This window comes from Panulirus ornatus, chromosome 42 (assembly GCF_036320965.1).
Source record: "Panulirus ornatus isolate Po-2019 chromosome 42, ASM3632096v1, whole genome shotgun sequence".
Lineage (NCBI taxonomy): Eukaryota > Metazoa > Arthropoda > Malacostraca > Decapoda > Palinuridae > Panulirus > Panulirus ornatus.
In genome coordinates this window covers 1,854,873-1,881,099 of record NC_092265.1, presented here as the reverse complement: position 1 = coordinate 1,881,099, position 26,227 = coordinate 1,854,873, and the positions used below count along the sequence as shown (strand labels likewise).

The 26,227-nt window shown below is 44.9% G+C and overlaps 2 protein-coding genes across 5 annotated transcripts in view; both read left to right on the top strand.

Moving 5' to 3' along the window:
* The window catches only part of LOC139761815 (organic cation transporter protein-like), a 35,360-nt gene extending 14,247 nt beyond the window's left edge, over positions 1-21,113 (top strand). For 3 of the 4 annotated variants that reach the window (XM_071686304.1, XM_071686303.1, XM_071686305.1), the window contains exons 3-14: positions 4,015-4,108; positions 6,734-6,920; positions 9,620-9,723; positions 12,101-12,255; positions 13,199-13,367; positions 14,842-14,989; positions 15,790-15,852; positions 16,576-16,641; positions 17,503-17,696; positions 18,456-18,535; positions 19,044-19,228; positions 19,700-21,113. In XM_071686304.1, coding sequence (XP_071542405.1) covers positions 4,015-4,108; positions 6,734-6,920; positions 9,620-9,723; positions 12,101-12,255; positions 13,199-13,367; positions 14,842-14,989; positions 15,790-15,852; positions 16,576-16,641; positions 17,503-17,696; positions 18,456-18,535; positions 19,044-19,228; positions 19,700-19,840 — 1,586 coding nt within the window. In that variant the 3' untranslated portion in view covers positions 19,841-21,113. The remainder of the gene's footprint in view (positions 1-4,014; positions 4,109-6,733; positions 6,921-9,619; positions 9,724-12,100; positions 12,256-13,198; positions 13,368-14,841; positions 14,990-15,789; positions 15,853-16,575; positions 16,642-17,502; positions 17,697-18,455; positions 18,536-19,043; positions 19,229-19,699) is intronic. The other variant, XM_071686306.1, reaches the window with a different exon arrangement.
* Positions 21,114-21,263: 150 nt separating this feature from the next.
* LOC139761816 (trypsin-like) overlaps positions 21,264-26,227 on the top strand; it is a 38,572-nt gene continuing 33,608 nt past the window's right edge. Inside the window, exon 1 of the mRNA XM_071686307.1 lies at positions 21,264-24,499. The gene's annotated coding sequence lies outside the window, so the exon portion shown is untranslated. The remainder of the gene's footprint in view (positions 24,500-26,227) is intronic.

The following is a 26,227-nucleotide window of genomic DNA, read 5'->3' as shown; positions in this document are numbered from 1 at the left end:
AACATTTGATCCATCATCACCTTTAAATATCAGACTATCTGGTGAGCACCGTACGGTAGCAGCACACTGGTCAGCTGGTTCACACATCATCCCACAGTAAGTGTGAGGGCGTGCCATCCATTCATTATTGGCTGGATCAGCATCCGTGTTAATGAACCTCAAGGTTACTGTACAAGGCAATTTTGAAAACAGAGTCACCAAGGTCAGGAACGTTTAGTCTGAGATAGAACAGAGTGTCAAGTCCAAGTCGGCCATCAGATTAGCCACGTAGCTTGTGCAGAGGGAAGCCCGTGGATTTTAGACCATATTCACTCTACAAACGCAATATTATCGAGTGAGTGAAGGCGTGTGTGGCTGCCAGGAACTTCAAGTGGGTCATATCAGCTAGATATGAACATCAAGTCATCACACCTAAAGATAAGCCAGTTAGATACAAGCAGCAACCATGTTACTCTTACCACTGTCTATAGCTTCCGTATTTGTATACAGTTACAGTAACTACCATAGTACTTGATAATGCCTCTACCTGGCCTCTCGGCTTCACGTAGGTCGGCAAGGGCATCACCTGCCTCTCTGAGCAGTACAGTGTTCGTGGTAGGACACGAGACAACAAGAAGGATGTCATTAATTAGTCTATTGCACGCTTCTTGCGCAGTGACAGGGTACATCATCTTCTCTGGGAAGACCAGCGTGAGAAGGGAATCCAGAGGCACTTGGTGGTTTGGTTTTTGGCGAGGACCCGCTCAAGGAGGTGATTGACCAAATGGGCAGAAGAGGATCACCCAGGTATTTCCACTCCACCCTGAGGATTTTTCCAAGAAATTGAAGGCCCACGGCGTTTGGTGGGATCAGAAAACTGAGGACCTCCTGATTTACTGACGCGTTGGCCGCTCGTACACATGTCATCGGCAATGTTGAGGATGAGGATGCCGTCCTGTGCAGTATGATCATTCAGAAGTTTACGTCTCAATATCATGAAGTTGGTACGACTGACAACACTTCCCTAAAGGTATACAAAACTTAAAAGAATTAGCGGCACTTCATGCTCCATGGAAGATTCCGACCGCCCATAAGAGAGGGAGGAAACCCCTGATTTAGCTCGAGAAGTGGCATGCTGCTCGAAGATACCTTCTTTAGCAACGCTAAAGGCAGACTTCAAATCTGTGAAAGCAATGATGATGATGTCGGAGGCGGTCGATAAATCAAGATCTTTTAAGAAAGTAGGAGGTAAGAGGGATAGGTTGGAACTTAGTAGATTTTATCTTTCATTATAAAGTTAACAGTGCAGTGGAGAGTACCGGAGTTAACGTTTACGGTATTTAGCTGTAGGTGCGGGATGCTTGTGGCAATTACTACAATCAGCCTGAGGGAAGAACGGAGTTCAAAGGTAAAACTCCACACGCCGGCAACAGACCGTCTCTATCTTATAAAGAGAACGGCCTGTTCCCATCAGCAGATAACGGGGCAAGAGGTCTACCCCCGGAGCAGGCACAGGGTGTGTACACCATAGCTGTAAAGTGTTGGATCTGAACATTTACGGAGTGGTAGCAGCTGCGTAGGTCTTGGTCCGGTATCAGCTCGAGAGGAGGTCCGTGGGGTCACTGAGTAACAAAGATACTCGTGGAGTTTTCGCCTCATGGCATCAGGGTCATCTGCACCTCCTCATGGCATCAGGGTCATGTGGAGTGAGAGACAGGAAGGCAAACTCCACGCTTTCAGTTTCTCGGAAAAGCTGTTGGCGTTTGTGGGCGATGTAGACACACGGGAAAGATGATGTTCTGGCGACACCCTGGACATGATGATATCAACTCGTAGTTCCTCTCGCGGTACGAGTCTGGTAGTCTGTTATCCCCAATATGGTAGACTGCTCTGTTAACATCGCTTCACATCTTTACGAATCTGTATTTTTAATCTATTGACCATTTATTTGGCCTCTGCTCTGTCTCGTTTATTTCTCCCTGTAATATTTTTCAGGCTCTGTTACTCTGCACTTTCATGATTTTGATGTCCTTGAATCCGCCTCGTCTAGCTTATCAGTTCCGTCGATCAGAAATAGTAATGGTCTCAGCAGTGGACCCTAATGGAGCCCTCACTCAGTTTAAGAGGATTCCCGTAACATGTGCTCTTCTTTTATTTTCTTTTTTTCCAGCTAAGTCGCTGTTGACCCACATGAGTAGCTCTCCTCTGACTCCAGCTTGGACGTCTAGCTTGTTTTTTTCAGTCTTAAATTTGGGAAAGTATCAAAGACGATGCAAGGGGCAGTCCAGGAATATACAGTTCATTATTTTCTTTAAGAAAGTTCCTCAGTCCCCCATAGGAATCCAGTAGAGTCGTCACGTCAGATCTTTTCTTTCCAGATTCACGTTGTGTCAGTTGGAAGTTCCTCTGTCTGCCTCCTATATGTTTTCTGTAATATCATGCAAGTCAGACCTGTTATCGATTCTGGCCTGAAGGGCTATTTTTCTATCATCTTCTTACGATATGGGTAGGACTTTGTATCTTATCCATTCTGTTGGGACATTAAGCTTATTGTAGAAGATCATAAGATAACGTCACTACTGGTGTGATAAGAGTGTCCGTTCACTTTCTGAATACAAATGGTAAGGTGTTATCTGTCCATGATCTTTGTACTGCTTCTCCTTCATAAGTGTTTGAATCCCACTGGATTTCTTCTAGTATTTTTCTAAAGTGTCTTGCCCTTACATGACACCTGGTCCTCGAGTCAAACACACTTTGAATCTCGTATTTTCTATCTCCTCTTGTTGATGTGATAACCAGCCAGCCCTCCTCCAGGATATACATATATATCCTCGATGAATGAAGTCCCAGCTGTGTCGACAATGTCGTGATTACTTTGACCTGCTCGATCCTAAGGTTCAAGTTCCTTACCATATCCTACCACTCCGTCAGTATTTGTGTACAATGATCTTATCATACATGGTCCTTATCATACCGTTTCCACCAGATCAACACCCAGTGCATGGGAATCTGCCTCTTATGCCTGTTTCATCTGCTAGATTTTGCCTTTTGTACTTTCCCAGTTGTTCGAACTCCTCCCTTGGTCAAATCTTTTTTGACGTATAATCTTTTTGAGTTTCTCGCCGTCTGCAGTCTTCCTCAATTGAACATGTTTCTTTTACCAGATGTCCCATCCTTCCTCTAGTCTCTTCCCATCGTCATTTCCTTCTCATCCTTACCTTCACGTCTCAACTTTCACATACGTTCACGACTTCTTTTTCCTCCTTTTGTGTTTATTCTTCCTAACCCCATTATCATCGAGTCGTATATTAAAACACCACAGCCAACGTACTTCATTCCGGCAGGCGTTTCACTATACTGCCTTACGTGGCTCTTGATTTACTTGGGACAGATTTTCCAGGAAAACATGGCTGATGCCTCATATACCATACAAATATGCTCACACATTCCTGAAGCACCACGCGTGTGTCATGGCACAGGCTAGAGCTGTTGTCAATGCAGGGGTTCGGCAAATGTTTGCAGCTGTTGCATTGGTTAACTTAGCAAATCTTGGACATTACAGGGCTACTCTGAACAAGGTCGTAGCGTTGATCTGCTGCGGGATTGTTTCTGTATGTTGTTGTGTAGTGCAGGATATGATTCCTCAAACGTTACAGTGTTCTGCTAGGTAGTAAGTATTCCCATACGTTACTGTGTTTGGTTAAGTAAGTGTTCCTATATGTTAAAGTGTTCTCTTAGATGTTGCATGTATTGCGGCGCTCTTCTGGATAGGTGCTGTCATGTGTTGCAGTGTTTCGTGAGATGAACGTTCTCATACGTTGCAACGTTTCCTGAAGCCAGTGTGTTACAGTGATTCATAAAGCAGGTGTTTCCAACTACTATAATGTCCTGGTTCGTAAATGTTTCACTGGTTAAGTGTTGTCTTCCGCTGAAGTCTTCCGCCAGACAAGTGCGTCCTTACGCGTCCAGTGTTACAACAGAGGAGTGTTGCCTTATGTTAGTGTCCCATAATATAACTGTTGGTTTGTGTTTCAGCTTTCCTGGCGGCAACCCCCGAACACTGGTGCAAAGTTCCCGGTCTCCAGAACCTCAGCACAACCTACGACCTCCGCAACATCTCCATCCCCTGGTGAGTACACCTCCGCCCTCACCTGTACACCTGCACACCCACACAAGCACTCCTACACCAGCATGCCCACACCTGTATACCTATGCGCTCATACCTGTGCGTCTACGCGCCCACACCTGTACACCTGAACACCCCCAACCGGGTCACAGGTACGCCCAGAGCTCTACACCTGTACTTCCACACAAGATGCACCTACGCGCCCACAACTATACACCTGAACACTCTCACCTGTACAGTTGCACAAACTCTATATCTGCATCCCCATCTCTGTACACCGGCACAATCACACTAGTGCAACAGCATGCCTACACCTATACATCCACATGAATGCAGGTGCACACCCAAACCACGCCCACACATGCACACCACAACCACACCTGTACACCTGCAAGCCATCATGTTCACACCCACTCACCTACACCTGTGTACCTCCACACATACACCTGTATGTTCAACTATGCATACCTATACCTGTACACTAGGCCAACACCTGTACACCCGCATGCCGACACTTGTACAGCTGCACGGCCACTATTAGCATTACTCACCATATAGATGAAGACCATATTCAACAGTCAGTATTGCATTCATATAGATTATATTCAGGAGAAACATACTTTGTTTTCCTAAGAAAGCAATGTTTCTTTATTGTCTAAATATAACGGTCACTAGCTACAGCCACACGTCCCACGCATCACTCAGGGTCAACCTCCCTACAGACGGCCGTGGTCGCGCACTGCCAGTAGTAAGTATCGCCTTCAGTAAAGTGTTTACGTAGAGAAATTCAAACAAGCCCAGAACGGGTCACTTGCAGTCACGAGCCTCGAATAGTTAGCCAGTTTCACCCACAACACACACGTTCACCCGCACGCCAACGCCTATACACGCCTATAAGTACATCTGCACGTCCACACATCTGCGCGTCCGCACCATGGCATACTGATTACGAAGCTGGAGCACCAGGCAGGAATAAGGGGGAGACTCCTTCATTAAACAGGAGATCATCGCAGTGGGAGGGAAGAGAGGACGAATGTAAGAGGAGGCCTTTCCAAAATGGGCCAAGGTGAGCAGCAGCGTGCCATAGGGTTCGGTCCTGGGACCATTATTCTCCTTGATCTGTGTGAATGACTTGCGTGAAGGTATGGAATCCAATCTGAATATCTTTGCAGATAATGCAAAGTTCATGAGGGAAGTGCAAAGCTAGAGGGATTGCATCAGCTTACAAGGGGGACCTAAAACAGACTCCAAAGTCGGCCTAGTAAAGGGTTCATGACATTCACCCCGAGCAAAGGTAAAGCAGTGAGGATGGGACTTACTAAAAGGCTTCAATGTGATTATTACTGTGTGGCGGGAAATAAGCTTCAGGGTTATGTGTGCGAGAGGGTTTTGAAAGTCCACATCGTCCTTAACCCGTCGCTAGAGTCCCACATTAGGAGAATATACAAACTGTTTGCTGGAAAAAATTAGAATAGCTTTCCAGTATCTGGATAAGGAAATACTCACCAAGTTGTTCATATCCTCCATACAGCCAGAACTGAAATATACTTCTTAAGTTCGATCACCGCACATAAACACAAAGGGCTAATAGTGAAGGTCCAGAGGAGGGCAACAAAGATGGTACTGCACATCACACTAAACAAGGCTCAGAACAGTCACCAGCTGCCTCAACTATAACCATTCAACACTTGTTCACGGAAACAAAAATACTTCCTGTACAAATCATTTAAATATGCACCCAATATATATATATATATATATATATATATATATATATATATATATATATATATATATATATATTATATATATATATATATATATATATATATATATATATATATATATATATATATATATACCAAATGGCGCTCTACCTACGTGTTTTCGTTGTATATCAACTGACTGTTATACTTCTCTCTTTTGTCTCCCCTGATGATATGATTATTACACGAAAGTGCACTTATAAACTTATCGTATTTCATTTCCCCGTGGACTCATAGGAATATATATATATATATATATATATATATATATATATATATATATATATATATATATATATATATATATATATATATATATTTATTATTGAATGTAATCTAGGGATACTGAGCTACATTATGATCGATATTGATTTATTTTTTTCTTTCTGGCTCAGGAATATTTCTTCCTTTTCAGACTCACACGACACGAGGTTTCGTCCTCCCAATACTCTGAATCCTAAATCGGTAACGGTCACATATATATCAAAATTAGAATACATTAATTTCAAACTGATGTGCATTAAGAGCTTGTTGTCCCAATCGTCGTTACAACAGTTTGTATCCATCCTTGGTGCAACAAAGATCTGGAACTGACATAGATATCCTAAACCTTACCAGAGTCTACATCTAACGTCAAAGTTAAACTCAGCACAACATCAAAATACTAAAGCTGTCAACAAAGCAACGAGAGATCAAGCTCTACAAAGCACCACAGCTAAGAGTAAAGTCAGGCACACCAGAGTGCATGGACCCAACAGATAAAGCTGAGTCTTCCACAACACAAAAACGCCACAGCTAGCGACAGAACTTAGCGCATCACGTTACGAAGCACCGTGAATATAACCTTTGGCCTTGTCTCCAGGGTGGACGGTGGTGACCAGGGTCAATACTCCTCCTGCAGTTACTACGACAGAGACTGGCCGGAGCTGGTGGCCAGCGGCGTTCTGGAGGGCGAGACTCTGCCACAGCTGCCCACCAACATCACAACTAAAAATTGCGACCACTGGATCTACGACCACTCCATTTACAAGACCACCGTCGTGGAGGAGGTGGGCACAACTCCACCTCTCTGTGTAGCTAGGCCCTTCCTTGTGTAGCTTTACGTCTCTCTGTGTAGCTAGGCCCTTCCTTGTGTAGCTTCACGTCTCTCTGTGTAGCTAGGCCCTTCCTTGCGTAATTTCACGTCTCTCTGTGTAGCTAGGCCCTTCCTTGTGTAACTTCACGTCTCTCTGTGTAGCTAGGCCCTTCCTTGTGTAATTTCACGTCTCTCTGTGTAGCTAGTCCCTTCCTTGTGTAGCTTCACGTCTCTCTTTGTAGCTAGGTCCTTCCTTGTGTAGCCTTTCCTTGTGCAGCTTCACGTCTCTCTACGTAGCTATGCGTCCCTCCTAAGAGCCACCAGTACTTCATGTCCTCATATTTTGAGATTTTACCGTGAACCTTGTTTGCGGGGTCTGCCTCATGAGCTTCAAACCCCCCCCCCCCCCCCCCCCACAGATATCCCTGACTTTTAAAAGCTTACCGTTACGTGGTCATCATTGCGTACTTCAAAACTAGTCTAGTGAATACAATTGTAAATGTATTAGGAATAGTGGTAATAGTACAAGTGGCAGTGGGAGCAGTAGAAGTAGAGATGATGATGGGTTTGGTGGTGGTAGCATCTATGGTAACCAAGAATCGCAAATATTAAAAGATATATGAACGAGTTTGTCCTTGAGGATATTCTCGTGTTTGGTTCCAAAGTGTCTGGTTGTCACTCACTGTCCATAAATTGCTGGTCAGCAACTCATATTCCCTCACAGCCCATACTGTAGTTCTCTCAATGCCCTGATGCTGACGTGCAGTGTGTCCCGCTCTATGCCACAATGCAGCTTAGCTTCTGGCTCGGTGTGTAGATACTTTTGTATTATTCTTAGTAACATTTTTAGCTACTTTAGAGAGTGAATGTAATGACATTTACAAATACTAACTGACAACAGGCAGCATTCCTGGTAGTGTGCGGTACCCTGTTGTGACATTAATTCCGCCTGATACATCGTGGTTCATGCCGAAGCATATTTACAGATCCTCTGTATGACAGGATGGACAGGGGTAGAGGGCGAGGTCCACTCTGTGGCATTTTTTTTTTTTTTTCTGGTGCCGGAAACAACCCCTGAGTTTGTCCGAAGGTTAGGGTACACATCCCTTGCTTTTATCAAGATCTTTTAACTTGTCATATTTACACTTCTCGTCTCTCACGGGAGGCACAAACACCTCCCAGCTAGACAAATTGCTTCACTGTTTTCAGCTCATGTTCCCTTGCTGTACCTGGGTGAACATCCTGTCTCATATCTGCTAATTATCATCACGTCACTCTTCTTTGTCCTGATGTCATAAATATTCCAGGAAAACAAATATCACACAAGTGTGTTTGGCTCACTGCTGAGGAAGCAGGTGAGAATTTTATGTAACATTTACAGACATAATCCCAGTTTAAATAAAGCTGGTGAATTATGTGAGTTTCTGTTAAAAGTTGAATACTTTGATACTGTTCTGTGATTAATGGTAGTGAGCAGAATACGATACTATGCAACAAAAGTAAGAATCGTCACCTGCCTAGCATTCCCTTCATAACTATGGTTAACCAAATCAAACTTTGAGACTCGACGCAGCAGAAATAGAAACTATATATATGGAAATCAGAATTCGCTGCCCATAATTTCCTAGTTCAGTTCGTTAACGTAAGGGGAAATGAGGAAACTGGTCGTCTAAATGTTAGGGCGCGTTACAAGCCTACATACAACAGTATTCTTGTTATAGTTACCCATAGATTTAAAGGTGGTGTTCTCTGAATTCCCCGGGCGATGATAAGAGAGAACGGTGGGTTGCAGGGGTACCTACGATGATTATTTTTTCAAAGAGCAACGGGCATTTCCACGTTGTCTTTCGATGATATCAGTGCAACCATGGTGTGAAAATAGTAGAAAAGTAAACAAATAAGGCGAAACGCTTGTTATCTTTCTAATTATGGAGGCGCAAAATTAGTCTGTTCTGGACTTGAAAGATTTTGCAAATATCCTTGAAGTTGCCTTCAGCGACTGTTATTCGTAAATCATTCGACATGCTAACGATGCTGTTGAAGAAAGAATAATCTTCATCATTCGAAAACGTTTTACTCAGAATTTCAAAAGAGTTTGTGGCCTTGCATAGCGGCTCAGCTCGAGCCTTTCAAAGCCTTTCATTATTTGTAGGTACCAGTACTAAAAATCACTTCCTAGCCTTCTCTTTTCTAAGCTATATAAGTCCAGGTCTTAAAGGCTCAAAAGAGATTTATTTCTCGGTCGATGAGTTGTCTGGTTCCCCTTCAACCTACACCATTCTTCTGTTTATGTCAGTGGTTCCCAGATTTCCTAACCTTAGCGCCTCCTTTCAAGATACATTAATGGTTGTACAAAAAAAATATATAAATAATAGATAAATAGGTAAATAAATCTGATAACAAGGATACCTTCTTTCAAAAACCCTCACATAATTCCCAAAAATTATCAATTAACCTTATAATTGCGCGATGCTGTTTCCTGTTGGGAGGGTGGCACCGAAATGGATGAAGGCAAGCAAGTATGGATGTGTACATGTGCATATATGTATATATCTGTGTATGTATGTATATGTTTGTATATATGTGGATGTAAGACCTGTAGTAAGACCTCTGCCTGTACTATGCAGTAGGACCTACGGCTTTGCATGAGAGTGATACCCTTTTCTCCCACAGTGGGACCTGGTATGCGGGAGTAAATACCTCATGTCGTTAGTGCAGTCGACCTTCATGGCCGGAGTGTTGGTTGGCGCCTTGATCCTCAGTGAACTATCAGACAAGTAAGTTATTGTGAAAACTGGAAAGAGTGACATGATGATATGTGACTGATGATAATAGTTTTAGGTATAGCGATAAGGAAAATGATGACCATCATGATAATGATAATGACAATTATGATGATTTTTCCATATAACTAATTTCTTCTCTTGCCTTAGCGAGGGAGCATCGGGAGCAAATGACCTATTGTCTCTTTGCGCGCATCCACTTTAGTTATCATGTGTAATGTACTGATGCCAGAGCCTTCCATCTACAGTGAAACCCAACAGACTGTTCCATAGTTCACCTTGACTGATTCAGTTTCCCTTGTTCAGCATACTGACAACACGTCGCCCCCCATCCACCTCATTAATCCAATCCATTCCATCCTGCGCATGCCCCTCACCCTCCTGAATGTTCAAGCTTTGACACCTAATTGCTTCCTTCGTTCTATCCTTGCTTATCCTTCTCGGGCTGCCTTTTCCCCTTGTTCCCTCCACTAATGATATGTACGTACTTCCTCTTTGTCATTCTTTCTCAGCTTATATACTATTTCAAAATACCCAAGTCATCTCTCTCAATCATTTCTTAAGTAATCAACCGGCCACATCACATGTCCTCAAGTTGTTGATTTCCATCACGTCCAACACCTTCCTTTCTCTTGCTTTCAAGTCCCACTGTCGGGACTTCTAACCTTTAGATATACTAACCTTTGCCTTTACAGACACTCTCTTTCCACATGCTCTTTAATGCACCGAGAACTGTAGCCCTCTCTCCCACCCTGTGACTCACTTCAGCCCCCATGATTCCAACTGCTGTCATGTCCACCCTCAGGTTCCTAAAGCTCTCCACTTCGTCCACGTCTTTCCCATTGAAACTTACACTCAAACCACCCTGTCTCATTTCCCTGTTGTACTTCATTGCTCTACTTTACTTTAAACACACAAATTCTCCTTAGCAAACACCTGGATTATACATTCTCTACCTCTCCTGAAACCAGATTGTTCCTCCTATCCCCAGTCAGATGTTCTGTACAAGATACCATTCTCTCAATCCCCACTTAACCCAAACCTTCTGCCCTTTTTGCCTCTGGAAAGGGCGCTATATGTATTTCGCCAATCCTCAGGCACCACACCTGAGGCAAACGTTGAACGACCACATCACCCATTTTGTGTTTAGATCCCGATGGTTTTCTTCAATACTAGCATAATACTCACTTAGTCCTCTTGAAAAATTACTTGTCTTCTTCACTTCTCTCACTACCGCGTACATAAGAACTAACAGTCATTCAGCTCTAGCAGACTACTTTCATTCAAACCCACAACAATCTTTCCTTGATTCCGTACTCTGCTAGTATAGTCTCACAGCTCACTCTCCTAGCATAGTCTCACAGCTCACTCTCCTAGCACAGTCTCACAGCTCACTTCTCATCAGACCTGCCACTCATCCTTTGCAGTTTCTCTCTCAGTGACCCTAGACATTACGTTTTCTTCCCAACGTTTCCATTTCATTCTACCGCCCTTCCCTTTCATTTTACATCTGATGATGATGATAATAACTGATAAATCGGTCAAGATAAGATCAGCCACCTTAATATTAATGCTACTGATGAAATTCTTACGTTCACTTCGCTGCTGTTGATACTTCCTTGCAGTTTTTGATTTCACTTAATCAAATACATCAGTTCTGTCAGATCCAGTCATGTGACTAATCCTTAAAAAAATCCAGTCCATGATGTGAAAGGTCATTTTAGCAGTCTAGATTACGTAAATCCAAAATATCTGTTTGTCAGTACAGAGCGTTCAATCCTCTGTCTATAACAACATCCAGTCAACTAATGATATCCAGTCCCTCATGTGATAATCAAATAATTCAGTCCAGTCTCCCTGACCCCCCAGATACTGTCCTCATGTTTGCTGAAGCAGATTCAAACTTCGCATCACCCAGGGAGTAATCGAGTATACCTAATCTATTTTGTCCAGTCCTTGATTAATTGTCTAAAACTCAAAGTGATCCAACCATCTCTCCCTCCGCCCTCGATCCCTGATCTCTGATGAGTAATAACATCTGTTTTCTATGATACAAGCCAAAAGAAAGGTAAAACACCAACTGCGACCTATTCGGGTTTTATGAAACTTTAGGGTGATAGGTTCCCAGGGGCTTGTGTGTCATAATAAATCCAACATATATTAACCTCCTCTCAGCCTCCAGCGCATACTGTTCCTTCCTTATGCCCGTAGTTTTAATCTGATCATTGATTCTGGGCGTGCCTTCTGACCTGTGTAGCACGTTCCTCCCTGCTGTTGGCAGCGGCGTCCCTCCTGGCATCCCCTGAAGTGCCCCTTTTGGCTCTAGACCTTGACCTGTTACGTGTGTGGTGACCTCTTACCTGTGTGACAGGTACGGGAGGAGGACCATCTCGCTGGTGTCGGCGGTGGGCCTCCTGGTGGCCTCCGTCAGCATCACCTTCACCACCCACTACGTCGTCTTCCTCATCCTGCGGTTCTTAGTCGCTGCCTTCGGGTCTGGACTCTTCCTCCCGAACTTCGTCATCTGTGAGTTCGCGTTGATCAGCTGGAGAGTAGTGAGAGTCCGTGACTGGAGTGTAGAGTTTGGGAGGGTCCGCCTCGGGATCCAGTGACGTTTGTGAATACCCTGTGGATTCAGAGAGCACAATGTAGAGTCTGATATCTGAGCATAGTCTGTGAGGATTCTGTGTAAAGGGGATCGTATGGGAAGTTCATTAGTTTGTCATGGGGCCGAAGAGTTCTAAGTGTAGAGTGTGCAAGTGGTAGTAGACCTTAGCATAATCTCCCAGCACTATAGGCTGCTACTTCCTAGGATACCTCACAACACTACAGGCTACTTTTCTATGCTCCTGGCTACCTCCCAAACTACATGATACCTCCCAACACTCCAGGCTACCCTCCAACACTAAAGGCCACCTCCTAACACTAAGGGCTACCTCCTAACACTAAAGGCTACATCATAATAAATCAGGCTGTCTGCCACTATCTCAGGCTACCTTCCATCGACCCACAATATTTGTCAGCACCTCAGGCTAGATGCCAAAAATCAAAGACCACTTTCTTACAACCCAGACTACTTTCCAACACCCCAGGCCACCTAAACATCTCATGCTACCTGCCAACATCCAATGCTACTTTTCAACACCCCAGACTACCACACACACCAGCTACCTTACTACCTTTAAGGCTTCCTGCCAACATCAGAGGCTACCTACAAACATTCCAGGCTACCTGCTGACATGCCAGACTACCTCTTAACACCCCGGCTATCTACCAACACCCAAAACTACATCCCAACACCCCTGGCAACCTTCTCACGTGATCCTGTCAGTCCCACTAACGCCACAGAGCCCTCTCTCTCTCCTATCGTCCCCAAACAGCCACTAACGTCCCTTTTATTTTTTCTCCCTTCAACCGTGACCCTTGGCTTCCGACGACCGCGTCTGGCTCCCGGATACGCCTCCCACAGTGATGGAGGTGGTTGGACCTGATGGCCGGACTGTGATGGGGATGCTCTACCAGGTCTTCTTCGCCGTAGGCTTCATGGTCCTGCCACTCATCGCCTACTTCGTCCGCCAGTGGCGCAACCTCCAGCTGTGCATCTCCGTGCCCTCCGCCCTCCTCCTCCTCTACTACTGGTGGGTGTTTCTCCTTACCCTCCGTTCTCTTCCTCTGCTACTGCTGGTCCGGCGAAGGCCATACCTTGGGATCTGGTCCTCGCTATCTGCACATTCCTTCTTTTCCTCATGGTGACCGTCTCTCCACCTCGGGAAAGCCCTTCTCGACGTTAAGTCTCTGCAGTATATCATGAAACTTCTGTTCGTAGTATCCCACATATCATCATTACACCTGGCAGTATACTGGGTATATTAATAGGAATTATCCTCAGCTTCAGTGACTCTGTTTCCTGGAATTTCATGAACGAGTCCTCCAGCTTTTCGTGATGCATTATTACAGGTATAATGATCCTTGAAACACTCTTCAGTTCTCTGCTGTCATAATCAAAAACGTGTTTGCCCCTCGTGAAACAGTGTGTTTGCCAGGAGGCTACTTACTTGTAAGCAACAGAGACGTGACCACAATACAAACACATGACACGAACCTGACTGATTTCCTCACTTCTTGATGCTTCAAACACACTTGATTGATATCTGAACACGAAGAGCAACATAATCCCTTTCGTTGACATCCACATCATTTTACTGTGTTGCTAACCCCACTATATAGTCTCACATGCTCTCCTCTAATCGCGCGATTGATATTTCAATGTAAGGAAAATTACCGTGGTTAAATGATTGTTAAGAATGCAATTTAAGTTCAACCAGTGAAGCACCTTCCTCAGACCAACCTTATGACTGGTTTCCCTATGCCATCCCACAACCCTGTCTCCAGTGCTTCGTCTGCTGTCTGCTTCATAGATCCGAACATACACTCCAGTCCAGACTTTTTCTAACACCAAATGCCCATCCAAGTAGCCTTCTAGTCCCTTACAGATCTTAACAGATGGTAGAAGTGATTTGCCCATCTAAGTTTGGGTGAGCGAAGCCTCTCGGAGACTTGATCTGTATGAGTGCCGCTTCCATACGTCCTCTTGCCTGGATGTGCATCCTCTTTTGGCAACCTTTACATGAGCCATTCCTCATTTCCAGATACATACAACCAATTAGGATACGTGGGTGAGTATACTGCAGTGGGACACCAATATAAAACATATTCCCAGCACGTCCAGAGGATCATATTTCTGCCGCATCAAATGGTGCTTATTTCTTAGGATAGACAGGTTAGCATATCCCATGGCATAGTCGGGAGGAGTTTATGACCTGAATGTTTAGGAGGCGATATTCCCGTAGAAAATCTATGTCAACAAATTCCAGCAAGACGTCCAACTGAGCTTATTCAAGTAAGACTTGTAAGTCAGCACATTCCAGTCGGACGTCCAGGTGAGTATATTCCAGTTGCAGGTTAGCAGGTCACAGGTGCACGTCAGGTGAGCGTATTCCTGTTCGATGGTCAGAAAAGTATATTATTATTCAAGGTGGATGCCTAGTTGTGCGAGCCTCATGGTTCATTGTGGGCTGGGGAACGCTCAGTGACGTGTTGTGTGTGTTACAGGATACTCCCGGAGTCTCCCCGCTGGCTCATGATGAAGGGCCGCCACCAGAAGGGAATCGACATCCTGAAGAAGGCGGCGAAGGTCAACGGCAAGTCTCTACCACCGCAGGAGGAGATCGACGCTATCGTGGCCAATATAGAGAAGGAGGTAAGAGACACAGAGCAGAAACTAACTGGTTTTCGAACGTAAAGCTACATTTGTGTCACACTCCAGCAGCCACCGAACCAGCCGAGGCTACATGTCTCAACACAACACGAGTCCACGGGAGCCGTGACAAAATTCACGCAATCAACAAATTCAAAAAATAAACATAATTGTACGTGAGACGTTCGAGTGAGATGAACACTTGTGGTCCGTATATGGTGCTGACACACACAGCTGTGTGTACATACAGTACACAGTTCATACGGTGAACATGCGGTGTGGCCTACCTTAGTGGCTTGTGTAGTTATCATGTAGTTATCCCTTAGTCATGTGGGCCTCGGGTTCAAGGCTTCCTTTTCTGTGTGCAGAATATTGAAGGACAGGACCCTGACTATCACACTGATGTACACACGAACCTAACCAAGGACGAGTATCACCATCGGAATCCTGTAGCTAAACATAGTTCCTTGACTTACCTCTTCAATAAGGTAACTCGGCCCCAGCAGGAGGACTCCTCGATCCTGTTATGATAACTTAGCCCCTGCTGTGTGACACTTTCTGCGTCCTTTTTTAAGACAGACTAACCCCTGCAGTACATTAACACCATCCCTTAGCTATGCGCCGACGGTAGTGCTATACTGGTTAAGATAATGACGACCTTAGCTAACCTTATCAATCAGGCAAGTCCTCTGGTCACTCCTAGTGACAACCCCCCCCCCCTACCCTCAACCCTCCATCCGTGTAGTTTTAAGCTTGTGGTTCATCCACTGTGAACCTTCTCATTGACAGTCTCACTGTACTAGGAGGAGGCGCAGAGAACCATCTCCAAGCTGAAGGAAATGGAGCAACTTCTTAAACAGGGCGAGGTAAGAGCATCAGTCAACGCCGAACGCTGCATGGTCAGCCAGAATGGATACGGCATGTTGTTAACGGCATGTTGTAGATGTGACCCAGGTCATGCAAGCACGTGACCCAGGTCATTCTAGTACCTGGAGATGCTAGACATTATCATACTCTGCTTACAACACTACCCATGTCTTTCTACACTTACAACACTAGCCATATCTTTCTGCACTTACAACACTAGCCATATCTTTCTACACTTACAACACTAGCCATATCTTTCTGCACTTACAACACTAAGCATATTATGCTGCACTTACAACAACTAATAATGCCCTAACAGCATCTGGCAACAGCATGCTATGTTCTAACAACAAAGATACGCACTTGTGGCTACCGACCACCATGCTGCGTCCAGCCTAACCGAGGACTGACCTACCGAACCCACACAAGTCTCATTATTACATGATAACGTCATACCATTGTTGACGCGTTTTACCAACTAACCAACACAGACTCACCGTATGAGTGGACCCAGAGCAACTGGTTATTAACATATGATCTACTAACGTCATTATGGTGAACAAGCTGAATACACATTACATGTACGTAATAATTCGGGGACAAAGGTGATATATGCTGAGGCAGGACATAATAATTCAGGGATGAGGGTAATCTATGTTGAGACACGGATATTTTTGAAGATGTAATGACGATATGAAATATTTACATCTTTACTTCCGCAGAGAATCAACTCTGGTCATACCGAGGAGAATGTGTGGCGCCGGTTCTTCAGGTTCTTCAAGAGCATCGTAAGTATGTCAGCTGAATGTTGGCGGTGTGTTAGGAGTGGGGTGCGGGTCCGTATGTTCTGGCATGTCTCGTGTTGGGGTAAAAAGGGGAAGCGAAGAGGGGATGTATTGGGAGCGTGCTGGGACGGGAGGCGAGGCGGAGGCGAGGCAGAACAATGAGAGGCAACTGAGGTGCTGCGGGTGAAGAAGAAACAAAGCTTGTGGTAGGGCGGCCGTCTCCGGAGTAAGCTAGAGCCAGCCAGCCAGCCAGCCAGCTGCGGGAGTCGGCAAGGGTGAGTGGACGGGTCAGCCAGCTCCAGCCCGGCTAGGCCAGAGGACATGTGAGGAAGTTCAGTGACATAGGGTGAGTCAATACAACCAAGAGCTAGTGAGTGTCTGCTATTTTGTGCTCGTGTTTCTAATCGCACACAGAACTACATACATACTGGTCAACATAACCTCCCCCATCATTAACCCACCAGAATCATAAGCTCCCCCACACATGTCCACTATATGGACGATATCATATAAACTTTCTTACAACCATCGCCTCCATAGCAGCCCACCATTCCAAGACTGATATAGAATCCAGGATAACCAGACTCTCACCCAGTACAGCTCAAACTCTTACATAACTCTATGCTATAACAACCCACCTCTCCAGAATAAATAGTCACCATGATTATTTCAAGATAATCCCAAATTCTCTCTCGTAATATCCGTCTCCAAAATTAAACCAGTCGGACACCCTCGCCCTTAATTTAGGAGTAAACGCTAACCCAAACCCGCCATCTTGAAACACCCTCTCCCCCACGACCACGTCATCACGCCCTCCCATAGCTACCAAACTATGCCTACCAACTCACTCTCTCTCTGCCTCAGATCACACTGTTAAGGACCCCCAACATGCGCCGTCGGTGCCTTATCATATTCTTCGCGTGGTTCGTCGTCAGTATGGTGTACTACGGCCTCACCTTCAGCGGTGGTAACATCAACGCCTCAGCGTACATCCTGGTGTTCCTCTCCGGCGTCGTGGAGATCCCTAGCTATATTCTCGTGGCCTGGACACTCAAGAGGTAAGATTCTTTCTATCTCCGTCTTTTTCTCTCTTTCTGAACCTCCTCTGATCATGTAGTTCCCTTCCCTACCAACAATTCTTGGACCCACCGTGATAACAGTCATCTGAATTCGTCAAGGAGCGAGTCAGACACGTTACTCGAGTGTATGTTAATGTTTCAAAACTGTAGTGATCTTCGTATACTGCGATACCAGATGTATCTGTCCTTTGATCCTTTTTTTTCAGTACAATGCCCTTGATACAAATACATATGTATTTTCTTCTGGTACCATCATACGCTCAAAAGTTAACCCAACATAACGTCAAAGACTCTGTGTTGAAGTTGCCTAAGGGACAAATTTACAATTCTTTGGTGTGTACCCTCGAGGATAGTCTTCTGTTTTCGTTTCCCTAAAGACATAATAAATAAATTCTTATGACAGCTTCAGCTTGTAGAAGAAAAAAAATGTCCCGATAGTCCTGAGCAACATCTAAGTCTCGATCAGTCTGATTTTATGTGTTCCTTCTCTTTGACCACAAGCATCCTCCGATGAACCCAGTGGTCTGTTGATCTTTGAATTCCTCTGCGTTCCTTGCTATTCCTCTGCACTTTAAGATGTTTAAGTCAATACTCGAAGCGATTTGTTACAACAGTATCAGGTTAACATCACAACCCAGTTTAATAACTTGCTCAAATCCATTGTTGTTTGAGTATGTCCCAATACGACAGCTACACACACGTTCTCTTATCTTATGAGCATCATTTGCTGCCCCACAGGTATGGACGGCGACTGAACCTTTGCGTTCTCTTTGTCATCTGTGGCGCCTCTTGCCTCCTCATCCTGGCTGTCCCCAAAGGTAAGGTTAGATCTGTTGTAAGCTTGGTTGTAGCTGTTACTGGGCAGGGTGTAACTGTTGTGGGTCATAAGGTAGTTGTTGTAGGTAAGACTAGATGTAGGTCAGGTTGTGGCTGTTTTCGTCTAGGGTGGACCAGGTTGTAGGTTAACCCCGGTCGAAGGTCAGGCTATAGTTGTTGTAGTCAGGTGAGGTTATCGTTGCTTCAGGTCACCTTGTGGCAGGAGGTCAGGTTGTACTTATTGTAAAGGAACAGAGGGGGCCAGGTGAGGATTTTCCAAAAAAGGCCCAGTCCCCTGTTCTTAACGCTACCTCGCTAACGCGGGAAATGGCGAGTTGGTTAAAAGAAAAGAAAAAAAAAGAAATATATATATATATATATATATATATATATATATATATATATATATATATATATATATATATATATATATAGACACATTTCTGGAAGGTAACGGTGGAGATTCTGGTACAGGTCTTCATTCCAACATGTCAGCTTGTTATTTCACAGAGTTAGTATGGCTAAACGTTACTCTGGCCTCATTGGGCAAGTTCTTCGACTCGGCCGCCTTTGGTGTGGCCTACATCTACTCGGCTGAGCTGGTGCCGACAGGCGTGAGGAATGTGGCAGTGGGTACCTCCTCCGTTTGCGCCAGGATTGGCTCGGCTCTTGCCCCCTTCATCGTCGACCTGCTGGTAAGTTCCTCCCACCAGTGGCACGAAACCTCAAACATTACCCCTCCTCACTTTTTTTTCAGTGTAACATTACTGCTTTTTCAAATGTTCTTGTGTGTTTACTGCTTTGCCTTGCACTTGGTGAGTGGTGCTGACAACAGTAGTGTAAATGTCGTTGACTCCTTCCTTTTCGTCTTTTTATCTATTCATTACACTGGGAGATGCTCACTGCTCCCCTCAGCCTGGGTGTCCAGGTTGTGAGGTATAGGGGAAGTGATTGTTGACATTGCCACAAGAATCTACTCAATTTACTGTTCAGTTGGAATGCTCCAAGTCTGATGTAGGGGATGCGGGTTGAAGATATGCGAGACCGCCGTATGTCTGTCGTATTCCTCTACTCTCGCTTGAAGTGTTGTTGGTGATGTGGCACCGATATCTTAGTCAAACAAACATGTGATTATCCCCAGCTAACCACCTGATGTGTTCCCGCAGGGCGAGCTCCACTACGCGGTTCCCTCGACGGTCTTCGGTCTGCTCTCCATTGCCGCTGGTCTGCTCACCCTCCTCTTGCCTGAGACCAGCAAAACCAGGCTTCCGGAGACCGTGGAAGAAGTAGAAGCCATGCCCAGGTAGAGGTCAGGGAGGCCAAACACTGTCGGTGGAGGTCCCACTACATATGTGGGGTCCTGAGACTTAAAAACACATGTTCATGGAGCATGCTTTTGACATCAGAGTGACCAGTCCTAAGACGACAAAGGTAGACCTCGTAACTGTTAGCTACCAGAAGACTTCGAGACTCTCGCAAGACAAACATGACGAGAAGAGAACTTGAGACGCTGTTGAAAGACGCACACGGAAGAGAAGAACGGCTACGATTGAACAGAGGCCGTGAGCTTACAACTTGACGTCTTGGTAGAGGACAAAGATGACAGGAATAAAGTCGAAGGCATGAACATGTCATAGACCGTGATAGTGTTGGTGAAGATGTGAACCAGTGTAAATATGAGGATGTTATCGAAGGAACGGCCAGGAACCAGAGAGGTTCGGATGCTGAAAAAGTAATAATGATAATAACAATAACTGCTAATGACTGACTGATAAATACTGTTGTTGAAAAAGAAAAGTTGTTACGTGTTACGGCAGTTTGTTGCTAAAAAAGGAAAGGTGTTACGTGTTACGGCAGTTTGTTGCTAAAAAAGGAAAGGTGTTACGTGTTACGGCAGTTTGTTGCTAAAAAAGAAAAGTTGTTACGTGTTACGGCAGTTTGTTGCTAAAAAAGGAAAGGTGTTACGTGTTACGAAAGTTTGTTGCTAAAAAAGGAAAGGTGTTACGTGTTACGGCAGTTTGTTGTTAAAAAAGGAAAGATGCTACATGTTGTGGCAGTTTGTTGTTAAAAAAGGAAAGATGCTACATGTTGTGGCAGTTTGTTGTTAAAAAAGAAAAGTTGTTACGTGTTACGGCAGTTTGTTGTCCAAGTAAATATGTCTGGTGCCCCCATTGTGTGACATAGCGTGCCTTCTGTCCGGGTGCGGGGCTCCTGCCAACTAGGAACATCCAGAACACAGATGTATGGTCAGTGGAGACCGATCATTTGATGCTTGGTCGACAGTTGTCGCCGATCGACGACAGTTGTGATGTTCGTGACAACATCTGGAACTGAAGTACAACCAACTCGTCCGATTCATACGTAAACAATGTCTCCGCGAGACTTTTCTAAGTCCACCATTATTACCGGTATTGTTCTCTGATATTACGGATATGCTTTATAACCCATAACTTGGAGTAGATGAATTTTGTCCTCGTCTGTATTACTTTTTCTTCTTCATTTCGAAGCTCATGAAGGGCATAACTTCGGTTACTGTTATTCAAAGTACGTTGTAATTAACTATTAAAAATAACAACAGTGTTCCTGCCTCTTAACAATAAGTGTCGTCTTTGGCGTTCCAGGAACGCTCAGGTACCGGTTACCTCCACCAGGCGGCACCACAGGTCACAGAGCAACAATGTACATACAACTCTGGCGAGGATTTATATAAGTGTTACCAAACTCAACCTGCTCAGAGAACCACCATAAACAACTAGTAGATCACCATGAAGGATACAGACACACCATGAACCGAGGTCAACCACCGAGGATTGCCACAGGCTAATGTGGCTAATTTGAATGTCTATCAAGCACAGGGAACCACCTTTTTCTACCGACAACTACCATACATGACTAACAATCACCACAAGCATATGAATCGGGCAAAGGCCCGCTCGGGTTCGAATCCTGGGAAGGGCAGGTGGCTCCCAGCCAAGCCGGCTGGTCCATAAATGGGTACTTGGCTCAGGCTGGGGTAAATCCACCAATCGCCACTGAAAATCACTATGAACTATCATGAACCACTAACAACCACTAGACAAAGCAGCAGAGGGTAGTGTGGTCAGAATCTCTCCCGAGGAAAATCTCGGCAGACAAAATATGATGGCTCACTTTCTCTTTGCTCATATATCTTCGCTGGGTGTGTGTGTGTGTGTGTGTGTGTTGGTCAGGATCTGTTAGTCTCATATATGGAGTGTGACTTGAGTATTCATTTTACTCTTTAATATCGACTGAATATCAGACTAAAACCAGCATCCTCTCCCCGTCACTCTCTACACCTGTATGACTTCCATGTACAATTACCGCCTCTGCTGAATACCCTATACATACGCTTGCAATAACCATCCCTCCTCCTGACCACCACTGTTGTGGGTGTCCCTGATGAGGCCACACCATCTTGGATTACCCTCACCACCGCTGCTGGACCTCTTACTGACGGGGTTAGACCATCCTGACCACTGGCATTCGACTGCCCCACCTGATTCATTCAGAGTACCACCCTCACTGCTCCTGATACAATTCCTGCTAATACGGTCACAACGCCTTACCGCCGCTGGAGCTCTACCGATAAAATCACAACAGCCTTACCACTGCCGCTCAACCCCCCCAGTAAGTGATCACGACACCCTCAGCACGGTCGTTGGAGCCTAAAACCTATAGCAGTCCTCAGGACGTGTTCGACTGGGCCGGAGAGAGCAATACTGTCGTGTCTTGGACTCCTGGTGGCCATAGGTGAAAACTTTCACTGCCACACACACCGTGAGGGACGGACGACGCTCCCCTCACCACCACCACCACCACCACCACAAGACCCAGTACTTAGCAACAGAAGAAAGTGAAATGTGTGGTATTAGCCCAGCTTTCATAAGGCACCGGTCACGAAGCCATGGTCCGTAGAACATACACACACACACACACACACACACACAAAATAAGAATTTTGTATACTGCAGGTTATATAGTTAGTTTCGTGAGACTATGGCACTTTCTAGGGCTAGATGGACGGGCGTCAGGAGGACAAATGTTAGTAAGTGAAAGAGGAAAGAGAGTTGCATGGGTGGTACTTATAGGCGGTACTTACAAGGAAGGAGTGCATATGACTGGGAGATGTATAAGAGAAAGCGGCAGGAGGTCAAGAGGAAGTTGCAGAGGGTTGAAAATGGGGGCAAATGAGAGATGAAGTGAGCGCATATCTGTAAACTTTAGGAAGAGTGAAAAAGATACTTTGGAAGGAGTTTAATAGTGTAAGAAAAACGAGAAAACAAAAGGGTACATCGGTGAAGGAAGCAATAGGGACGCCGTAATAGGTTTAATGACAGAGTGGCAGATGTAGGGTCTTTGGGTCGGGATGGTATGAGGAGTGAGAGAGTCATGGAAAGTGGTCTGGTGAAGAGAGAAGAGGTGGTGAAAGCCTTGCTTGAGATGAAATGCGGCAAAGCGGCTGGAGTGGATGGTACTGCGGTTGAATTTCTCAAGAAAGGGTAAGATTATCTTGTTCACTGACCGGTTGATAAGGATTTTCTATGTATGTATGGATCATACTCGAGTTTAAGAGTTATGTCATACTAAACCAATGCAGTTACTGTGCTAAAAACGATGAAATCGTGTTCAGAATTTAAAAATGTTCACAAGGGGAAAGTTGTCGCACTCACAAGTTTAAATCATAACACCAGCTGTGAGCTGTTGCGTTTGTGAGGCCATTATACCCTAGAGGTAACGTTAATGTCCCCACTGAATGAAATCATCATACTCGAGAGCTGTGAGTATGATTTCCAGGTGGTCATCATGCTTGTGTTGAGGTCCTCCGCACATCAGCAGGTGAGAGTGATTGTGTTGACGGCCTCAACCAAGGCTCAGCACGCACTCCACCATATGTAATTTAAAGTGAAAGTAACTCGAGTGAAGTGTGTTTCTCTGGCCACCACAGCCAAGCGTGACACTACTTGCTCATCGCCTCTAGGCCGCTGGAGAGCTCTCTTCCTCCTAAACTCTGTCCAGCCCACTCTATACGTTTCCCAGTTACTGGAAGCACTGCAACCTTGGTCTACAGAAGCCTCTGGAAAGTGGTGCTGGTAACAGCAGAACTCTTTCTTGAAGATTGGACCCTTGGTGATCATGAATGAATGAATGTCAACGTCAACCTTCACCAGCAACCGAGGGGGTACGGCATCATGACATACATGTTTATAAAGCGATCCTCTGTACTCTGGTAGATGCTAGTGAGGCTATACCTGCTGGGTAGTTTATCACTTGACAAACATAATTCATGATGGCTATCAATGGCTACTTGGTGGGTAGCTTAGATTTCCCATCACATGCGTTACTCTTTCAGCCCCAGAATATCATGTGCCGGTGAACACTGTTGCCGTGAAACAACAAGCAAGCGATTTTTAGATAACATCATCTCATGTTTTCCGGTCATACCACATGAAGCTGAGGCCAGAACATCCGGACACTGAAACAAAAAACTGCATTTGACGCTAATTTTCGTCGTAACGCCGTAGGACTTCTCACAAAAACGTCTCTCCCGTCCTGATTGGTCGAGCGTCCCCATGGTTGTGGTGACGTCATTATCTACCCTACTTACTGCCGTGTCAGGCGCTGGAAGACTCAGTGGCCACTGAGACACCGACGCGTTAGTATTGAGCATTCTGTCTCTGTCTGGACGACTCTCTTACAAGCTGACCCATTGACTGACATTTCTCCTGTGCTGAAAGTGTGGTAGGGGCTCAGTGACTGACTAGTCCATGATCCTCAAGATCATCTGTGTGCTATTGGATAATCTTTACAGATGGAAGTATAATTACCTTTTAGAATTAAAAAACTATCAGACGACTGACTGCTAGAAGCCAGTACATGGCGACTGGTGTTTGTGCCACACATATCATTCCCTCCAGCGGCATCACCACCAGCGGGACTTGACAGACGTAAGTTAACTGTTATCATTGGTGCTCACATGACCAAAGACTGTCTCTGTTGCGGAGGAACAATGTGGTTCCAAAAGTGGTAAAGGATGTGTGGATCAGGTGGTTGCTTAAGATACTGAGAGATAAATACTCAGAGAAACTGAAGGCTTCTCTTTATGTACCATTTACGGATCTGAAGTTCGTGATATGGGTGACAGAGATGCCTTGTGGAAGATCTTACGAATATATGGCGAGGGAGGAAAGTTGCTAGAAGCAGTAAAATGTTTTCATTAAGGGTGTAAGGTGTGTTTACGATTAGGAGTCTGCTTCAGGGATGCTTAATTTGTTTATGGCTGTGGTGATAAGAGCAGTAAATGCAAGTCTAGGAGAGAAAGGCTAGTATGCAGTCTGTAGCGATCCTGGGAAATGAGTCTGTTATTTGCTGATGACACAGCACTAGTGGCTGAATCGTTTGAGAAACTGCGAAAGTTGGTGAATGAGTTTGCGAGAGGGCGTGTAAAACTTCACACCACATAACGTTCTCAAGCATTCGATTTCCAAAAAATCCACTCTCTTCCGAACATTTGCATTTAGGGCCCATAACTCATCACACTGCGCCATCAGGACTCCGATACCATCAATCATACCCATCTTTGAATTCACAGAAAACTCTCTCTTTCCATACACCCAATACACCCGGGACCTTTGCCCTCTTACCCAACCTGAGGTCACTCCAGTTCCCATGTTCCATTCTCTGCCGTGTCCACTTCCAGGTGTTTCAAAATAGCCCACATCCTCCAGATTCTCTTGTCTTCAAACTCACACTCTAGACTAATATGTCTCTCTTCCCTGCTAGACCTCATTACCGTACTTTCATTCGCATTTACTCTTAAATTCCTCCTTTGACACTCTCCCAAACTCATAACGCCAGTTTTTGCGTTGCTCTCTCAGATCTGCCACTGGCATCGTGTCATCTGCAAACAGCAACTGACTTTCCTCCTAGGGCATCCCACCCCCCAACAAACTGCCTCACTCCAAAACACTTGCATTACCTCCCTCGTTTCCTTAGCCATAAAGAAATGAAACAGCCATTAAGACTTCATACACCCTCAACGCAGACTCGTCTTCGTCTAAGACCACTCTTCTTCTTTATCCACTCACACACTCGTCTTGATGAAAACTCCTTACTGCTTTTAGTAACTTTCCTCCCACGTCATATATTGCTGGTACCACCAAAAAAAGCATTTCTCATCCCTATCATACGCTTTCTCCAGATCCATAAATACCACATGTGCATCGTTTCCTTTCTTTAAGAATTTCTCATTCCTCAGACTAAAACCTCATCCACACATCCTATACTAGACCTAAAACCACAGTCTGATGCTCTTTGCATGCTTTCCACATCTCATTCATCACTCTCGCATACATTTCACCAAACAAGACTCGTACCTCTGTAGTTCGAACAATCACTTTTGTCTCCCTTGCCTCTATACAGAGACAATAGACGCATTCCGCCAGACCTCAGGCAACTCCCCTTGAGCCTTACATATACTGAAAATCCTGACTAACCGACCAATCCATATACATATATATATATATGTGTGTGTGTGTGTGTGTGTGTGTGTGTGTGTGTATTCATAAAGTACATATACCAGGTTAAGAGACGGAGCAACACGAGTGTAAAACTCTCCCAGTAACACACAAATAATGGCCAGACATACACAGTAGTCTGTAATGCTGGAGTAACAG